Here is an 8,916-nt window from a genome sequence, read left to right on the forward strand (position 1 = left end):
TACGGAATATACACGATCATTCTGTGCATCCTATTTCAATTTCGTCCACAGAATTATTGTGTTGTGTTACAGAAGGCATTCTGTCCACGTTAATAGTAACTTAACAACTTACATTTTAAATGCATTCAGTGACATATGCTTTCATTCTGTGGACCTAAATGCATAATAGAATCACGCACAATACATTTCGTGAGTCGGCCGCTTATTGAAATGAATTATGTGTCACGATAATTTCATTACGTGGACGAAATGCATAACAGAATCCGCGAAATCAGTTTTGTGACCTGCTGCAATACATTTCGTGAGTCAGCAGTTTACGGAATGAATTATGTGTTATGATAATTCCATTATGTGGACGAAATGCATAACAGAATCACAAAATCAGTTTTGTGACCTGCTGCAATACATTTCGTGAGTCAGCAGTTTACGGAATGAATTATGTGTCACGATAATTTCATTACATGGACGAAATGCATAATAGAATCAATGAAATCAGTTTTGTGACCTGCTAAAATATATTTTTTCTGTGAATGCCAGTGGGTAGCCTAGGCTACCATTTAGAAGTGGCCACTTCAATCGCGCCTCCCGTTAGTCAGAGCTCCGTGAAACAAAGGAAAGCCCTTTATTTGGACGGGCAAGTAGGGATAGCGATTAGGCCTATTATGCGCGCACTCCAGCGAGACGATATAAACTAGGCCTACTGTTAGGCCTACAAGTCGCGATTTATTAGGCTATCCAATCGCTATACTGTTTTCATGAACATTGCAGGAATCCACTTAATTCATTGTTTTAAATATCGTTGCTTAGCCCACGAGTTTGTCAGTTTCACTTGCACAGACACGCATAGACTTTGAATGAGCACTCACAGCCTACCACTACCACCTAGGCTAATGTTATGCCTCTATATTTGATGAATTAAGAAGTAGGCCTATGCATTGATCAGGGAAACATTTAGTTTATTTTTCTTTCGGTCCACGGTTCCAGCAGTTGTGCCGCAAAATTAACAGACAGAAGCACCGGGCATAGGCCTAATCTAGCCTAAATTCGTGGTCCAGTGGACCAGCAATCTACTCGTCAAAGAGGCTCATAGTTTGAAGATCATAGACCATATAGATAATTCAGAGAAAGCCTATGCAGTTGCTTTTCGCGAACCTAGGCTAGGTCCAGCATGGCCTGGCACCGGTTCGCGGATTGCCAATCACACTGCCGTTGCAAAGCCTCTGAATGCAGCCAGCTGTCCCGTTTACCGCAGTGCTACAGCGGACATAAGTTGCCACCTCGCGGGCTTAAAAGTTGCAATACATTTCACGCAGCTCTGTGAATAACGGGAGAGGCGAGTGCCACTTCTAAATGGGACCCCACTGGCTAATTCATTCCAAGAAACTGCTGACTCACGAAATGTATTTTAGCAGGTTACAAAACTGATTTTGATTCTGTTATGCATTTTAAGTCCACGTAATACAATTATCGTGACACATAATTCATTCCGTAAACTGCTGACTCACGAAATGAATTGTAGCAGGTCACAAAGCTGATTTCGTGATTCTGTTATGCATTTCGTCCACAGAATGAAAGTATATGTCACTTAATGTTGCGTGGACGGAATTCCTTCTGCTGGGCTTAGGTCCCACACCAACACAGGTGCTTATGAAGCACTAATCAAGGGCGTGGCCGGTACAACCGGTGAGCATCCACATTACTCGATCCGGTAGATCAAGTCCCTGTACATATGGAATATGCAACGGAATGGAGAGATAGTCTCTTCACTCAGAGAACAACGTAACCGTTTGCTGAAGGATAATGCATAAAAACAACCCCCATTTCAACATATTTCCACCAACTGGATTTTCATGGACTTTTACTATGGTGTTTAGATCACCAATTGAAATATAAAAGTGTGAAAATAAATTCTGTTGCAATTAGTGTTGGGTCAGACCTTACTTTGCCTGGACTAATAGGGGAGAACCAGTACAATTGTCACAACGACACATTTGGAACAATGATGTAACTACAGAAATGTACATACTTAAATGTAGTTAAACATACAACTAAATATAATCTTACATTCATCCAAATATAAATTGTATAGGGATCTAGACTTGCCATCTAAGCAAAAAATAAGCAACAAGTTTACCAGAACAGTTTGTTTTCATTTGCTTTGTCAAATTTGTGCTTGTGGACTTCAATCACATCATTACTATCATTACTTTTAGTCCCGCTGTTTCAAGTTAACATGAGTGTCATTTGATTTATGTTATCCCTACAAATTAAATCAAAAACTCATCTTTTGTGGGTCAATTCAAGTCAAGTCAAGTCGGCTTTTATTGTCAATTTCTTTACATGCACTGGTCATACAAAGAATTGAAATTTCGTTTCTTACTTTCCCATGCAGACATAGACATGCTTTAAATACAGACATAGACATACTATAGACATAGCCATAGACAATAAACATTAAATTAAAGTGCAAGACTGAAATATAGAACATGTATGTATCAAAATAGAAATATAGGACATATATATAAAAAAAATAGAGGTAGTTGTGTTGTATATTTATATAGTCTTAACAGTTACATGAAGTTTAAACTTTGTGCTTGTGTGACCTGTATATTTACATTGATATGCAGTATGCAGTAATTTCAAGTATATCAGGCTTGATGTGAAGCAGCAACGTTAGGCTGCGCAGTCACAGTGCAGTTCCACAGGGCGGTGTTGGGGGGGGGTTGGGGTAGACAGGATCCTAGTTTCCTAGGGTTCCTGGCTGGCTGGTGGGTGGGGGCTGTCAGTGATGGAGAGTGGGTAGAGTGTTCAGCATCCTGATTGCTTGGTGGATGAAGCTACTTGCCAGTCTGGTGGTGCGGGAGCGGAGGCTCCTGTACCGCTTCCAGAGGGCAGGAGGCTGAACAGTTTGTGTGCAGGGTGGGTTGTATCCTTGACAATCATTAGTGCTTTCTTGGTGAGGCGGGTGGTGTAAAATGTCCTGCAGGGGGAGTGGTGCTCCAATGATCCTCTTAGCTGTGTTAACAGTGCGCTGGAGGGTCTTCCTGTTCTGATCTGTGCAGCTTCCGCCCCACACTGTGATGCTGCTGGAGACGATGCTCTCGATGGTCCCTCTGTAGTCCCTCTGTCAATTGTACACTGAACAAAATCCTAGAATTTAAAATTTAAGTAATAAGGAGATAAATAATCTTAAATAAAGGGAATATGCTTATTTTTATATAATGTTCTTATAACAAGACATTTATGCACTTGAGTTAATTTTTGATCTTGGTATAAGTGAAATATTGTCACCTATTGGCAAACTCTTGCCATATAATTTGTCTTAATTTACCGTATTTTCCGGACTATAAGTCGCACCGGAGTATAAGTCGCACCAGTCAAAAAATGTGTCATGAAGAGGAAAAAACATATATATATAAATATATATATATGTTGCACCTGAGTCGCAGGACCAGCCAAACTATGAAAAAAAGTGTGACTTATAGTCCGGAAAATACGGTAAGTAGTCTTTCCACAAAACCAAAAATCTCACTTGCAAAATTTTGCCAATAGATCAAAAATATCTTTAAAAAATATTTCACCTTAACTATAAATAAATGTTGTTTCAAGTCGATCAGAGAGCTGAGCAACTGCAGAAACGATTGAAAAGCAAAAAGATGCAGAACAACGAGCAACAACTAGAGGGGAGGGACGAACAAAGAGCAGACACTGGAGACAAGAAGAATAACAGATGTCTACTGGAAGAAAATATGTCAGAAGTAACAAATTCGGTGGAGAACCATAAACAACAGGTGCAATCCCTAGAGGAAGAACTGCAGGACAGGAACAGACAACTAGAGGACTTGAGAGCGCAACTACTGAGGGAAGAAAGGGAGCTGGAGAGAAATAAACAGCTGGAGGAGAGAAACAAACAGCTGGAGGAGAGAGATAAACAGCTGGAGGAGAGAGATAAACAGCTGGAGAAGAGAAACAAACAGCTGAATTGAACAGGTGAGTATGAGAACAAAGTATAATTTTCTCCCATATTTATTTGCATAGTTTAGTTGGATAGCTTGTTGTTTGTGCTGGAAGTTATACCATATGAAAGGAGGAAGGTCTTTATACACTATGGCTATGAAATTTGGCACAATGATTCGGGACAGACCAATGATTATTTTTTTCACCAAGGTTCATTTCTGCACTTGCTTAGAGCACACAATAATTCTGGGTCCCTTGATAATATTTAGTGCCTGGACCACTCTAGTTTCCCCAACTGGTAAAATTGGACTTGCATCGATTCACACAAATAACTTGATGGTGAAGTATGGTGGAACCTGAGGGGGCAGCCGTGGCCTACTGGTTAGCGCTTCGGACCTGTAACCGGAGGGTTGCTGGATCGAACCCCAACCAGTAGGCACGGCTGAAGTGCCCTTGAGCAAGGCACCTAACCCCTCACTGCTCCCCGAGCGCCGCTGTTGATGCAGGCAGCTCACTTGCGCGCGGTTTCACTAATTCAATGGATTGGGATAAATGCAGAGACCAAATTTCCCTCACGGGACCAAAAGAGTACTTATACTTATACTTATACTTATACTTATACTTATACTATATTGCCATTGCTTGATTGTGACATGGTTTGTGTCAGTACAATCAAAAGTTTATCTTTATGCTGGTGTTCCTGATCCAGATCTTCGCAACATCAAGAGGGGACAGAGCATAGAGCGACATATAGGATGAAAACATGATGTCTTATTTTGGGCCTTTTTATGAATGAAGAATTATGTGCCTTGGCATGTGTGTGTTTATATGCCGAGTCAAAATAAATATTGTAAACTATTCAAATTTACATTCAAGTTAGTTATATTTAGAATTAGAATTAGCTATATTTCCCCCTCTGCTGGAGAAGTTGTGCATTATGCTATTTCAAACTGTGTAAAAAAGTAATGATAAAGCACATGGATTTGTTTACAAGCTATCGAAACGGTTAGCATAGGCTGAACAATGTGGATGCTACAAGGTTAGAAACCCGATTTAAAATGAGCTTCTTATTTCTCACTTCTCTTACCGGGACGGTGTAGTCCCAATGTTGCAAGGTTGATTTTCTGCCTGAGGCTGCTAGAGGAAGCGGGGAAAGCCACCATTTTCACCAGAACAGGTCATTTAACCATCCAAATGATTTCTAAACGGGTTTATTAAGTTGAAATAGTTGCCAAATTCCCCTTTAAAAATATAATTGTAACAATTTTCAATGAACATTCATTGTTTCAGTCATTAGGAGGTCAATTTTGTCAAACTAATGTAATTAAAACTTCGACAGCAAATACCCAAAAAATGACACTTCTTTGATTCCTCTCAAGCTGTTGTTTGAACCACCAAGCTTTCTGATCATATTTGCATTGAATTTGGAAGTTAGCCCACGCCTGATCATTACAGTTGTTGCCCTCTCTCTGTCTTGTTATCATACTATATATGGTGAATGGGGTTTAGTGACAGCCAGAGGAAATTATCTACTGCCCCCTGCTGGTAAGTATTGACATCAAGTCATGAATTATAAACCATATTATAATTCACATCAGTTATTCATCCTACAGTGGCTCACTCTGTGCTGTGTATTTACTGCAGTAACTGGATGAGCAACTGGAGATGCTCCCAACCAGTCTCTCTTTGTGCAGGAATCCATGATCAAGATCCTCTTCACATTAGGAAATGGGATAGCATGGACCCGCCTCCAAAGTGTACGTCTGTTTTTTACCACATAACAGTTGCATGCTAATTGTTACAGTATACAGGTTACAATTTACAACACTGAGGAACACTGGGGGACCATTACACCAGTGATACTTCTGGCATTCCAAAATCAGACTCAGAATTAGTAGCCATGTGGACATGAAAATAATACATATTTATCTGTGTTTGCAGTTGGAAGAGAGAGTCCTGGTCCAACCCCCTCAGTGTCTGAGCTGAGGCTGGTGCTACTGGGGGGGAGCACAGCTGGGAAGAGGGCAGCAGGAAACACCATCCTGGGCACACACACACTCACACACACACATCCACAGAGACCCAGCACAGTGAGAGCAGACAGGGGGAGGTGGCTGGGAGACGGGTGACCGTGGTGGACACTCCAGACTGGTTCTGCAGTGGACTCTCTGAGAAGGACATGAGACAGGACGTGGGGCTTTGTGTCCATCTGTCTGCCCCAGGACCTCACGCCTTCCTCCTGCTGATTCCAGTGGAGCCGTCTGAAGGGGAGGAGAGGAGGATGCTGGAGAAAATGGAGGATATTTTTGGGGAGGGCTGTTGGGGACACACACTGATCCTCTTCACCCATGCTGAGGGGCTGAGAGAGAGGAGTGTGGAGGAGTTGCTCCAGACAGGGAGCCAGGAACTCCAACAGCTGGTAGAGAAATGTGGCAACAGGTGTCACCTTCTCAACATTAAGGACAGGCCTGATGACACTAAGATCACACAGCTGCTAGAGAAGATAGAAGAGATGGTGTCAAGAAACAGAGAGAGATTCTACAGCACTGAGACCTACCAGGAGGCAGAGAGACAGCTCAGAGAGATAGAGAGAAGGATGCAGAAAGAACGAGAGGTGGAGGAGAGGAAACTGAGGGAGGAGAGAAAGAGAAGAGAGGAACATCAGAAAAATGTGCAGGAGTCTCTGAAGAAGATGGAGGGAGAGATTCAGCAGCATGAAGGTGAAATTAGAATGATTGATCTAAGAGCAACAGAACTTGAGAGAAAGATGAAAGAAGAGAGGGATGAGGAGAAGAAGAGAGAGATGGAGAGAGAATTAAATAGAGAGATTTCCCTAAGAGAGGAGATGGAGAGAAAACTAAACAGTTTGACAGAAAAGAGGGAGAAGGAGAGGAGAGAGATGGAAGAGAGACACAGAGAGGAAATGGAGGAAATGAGAGAGAGCTATGAGAGAGAGGCCAGGGCTGAAGCAGAGAGAGTCCTCATGAAGATCATCCTAACTGCCTGGCAAAGACATAATAGCATCACTCAGCTGAAGATGGAAGCAGAGTTCAACAGACAAAACGAGCAGAAGAATGATGTGATTGTGCTTTGGGAGCTCAGGAGAGAGGGTTGCAATGTTGGAGAAACTGTCACATGCAAAAGATGAGCAGAAAAGGAATGAATGAGGTTGACATACTTTTGCAAGAGCAAAAGAGAGAGATAGAGAGAATGAAACAGATGTTGGAGGAGAAGGACAGAGAAATGGAGAGAATGACTCTCAAACCTAGAAGAGAGGGAAGTCTGACAGAGAAGGAGCGACTGAAACAGATTACTGTAAAGCTGAACAGAGAGATGGAGAAGCTGAGGCAGGATGTCAGCAATCTGAGCCACACCCAGTCTCTGCTGAGAGAAGAGTGTGAGAGGGACTGAGGATGAGGAGGTGAGTACAGGATGAAGACGTTAAATCCTCAGAATCAGAACATCAAAATGACGATGGACTTACTGAGAAGAAATCAAGCCACAAATCATACATTCATATCACCTGGAGATATACTGTATGCCTGAGATATGAGTGAATTTGGAAGCACTTTGTTCTCTTGCCATTTTTGACTGTTGACTGTTGGTTGTCAATTGCTAAAGTTCAATGTTCTGCAACCCGGAGGTCAACAACGATCAGTCAATAGTGCGCCAGATCTCACAGATCAACGATCAGTCAATAGTGTGCCAGATCTGTGAGAAGTGGCAGCCCGTTACTGTGCCACATCGCTTATCCCCACTGCTTTTGCCATCTGCCTGATACGCTTACTGCTGGACCATAGAGAGCCAGTTGAATGAAATTTGTGTAATTTTTAACTTTTCTTTTTCTTAATTTACCATTATTGTTTTTATATCTCACCGGATGACTTATGCTGACACTGTAACATTAAAGTTAGCACATTTTTGTGCATTTTTAAGCACATTTTTGTATTACACCCTGAAGGCCTGAAGTAAACTAACAAAACAACATTCTTATCTCCAAGCTGCTTTTATACCCTTTTTATACCCTTCGTTTCCTGATCTTCAACATTTCCAAACAGGAGAGTAGCATCCCACACCTTTCTTTAGTACTCATCTTTAGGTCCCTAGGCCAACATACTCAATTGTAATTTGTATTTGCATGTCTGTCTTTTAGGGAAATGGGCTTCTTGGCCAGACGGATCTGCAGAGCAAATCCCAAACTTGCTGGAAGTTGGTATGCATATTCCCAGGCTAGGACCACTCCATATACCACTCCACTCCATATTAATACCTTGCTAGGATGTCTTTTGGCACTATAGTTTGTGGGGTGGTCCAGATGACATTGAGCATAGTCTGAATTCAGGTGAAAAACTGCTAGACAAACAAATGTACAACTTAGAGTACCACATAGAGGTGCATAATATGACCATGGCTTATCCTCGCTTGTTGACTATTTTCATCCATACTCCTACTCCTTGTACATGGTCTACTTTTGGTTGCTCAATGATTGTTGAAACTCCCAATGTTGCTTGTATGTGTGTGTGTGCCACTAGTTCATACGTATATTATACTGCATCTTTTATGTCAAAGAGTACATTGTCAAACAACACTGATACCCAAAAATGATGCCCACCACAAGATCCCATTTCAAAAAACTGGCACATGTGCACATTCACTGAAAATATTAAGTATATGCTGTCAAATATTTCATATGTTGTCAACATAGAATAAACAAAAGAAGGCATTTATTTTATTTTAAAAGCCTTTATTCAGTGTGAGTCATTACATTGGACCTTGTGTCTTATCTTCAATATATTTTGAGATAAAATGCTTAAGACTTCACCAGAAAAACACAATGTATAATTACAGTATGCGTGCAACATGCAAACCGATTGCCTTGAAATTACAGACTAATCTGGAATAGGAATTTCAAGTGCAATCGGTTTGCATGTTTTTTTTTAAACTAAGGTTAAAGGAACC

General features: G+C 41.4%; 1 protein-coding gene across 1 annotated transcript; it reads left to right on the plus strand.

The window, feature by feature from the left end:
- Positions 1 to 3,656: 3,656 nt before the first annotated feature.
- Positions 3,657 to 6,589, plus strand: LOC125290462 (GTPase IMAP family member 3-like; the record flags this gene model as incomplete). Its single annotated transcript, XM_048237202.1, has 2 exons — positions 3,657 to 3,892; positions 5,971 to 6,589. Coding segments are annotated over exons 1-2 (855 nt in total), but the record flags the coding sequence as incomplete, so codon positions are not given.
- Between the last annotated feature and the right edge of the window lie 2,327 nt (positions 6,590 to 8,916).

Source organism: Alosa alosa, unplaced genomic scaffold (assembly GCF_017589495.1).
Source record: "Alosa alosa isolate M-15738 ecotype Scorff River unplaced genomic scaffold, AALO_Geno_1.1 AALO_1.0_unplaced_555, whole genome shotgun sequence".
NCBI lineage: Eukaryota > Metazoa > Chordata > Actinopteri > Clupeiformes > Clupeidae > Alosa > Alosa alosa.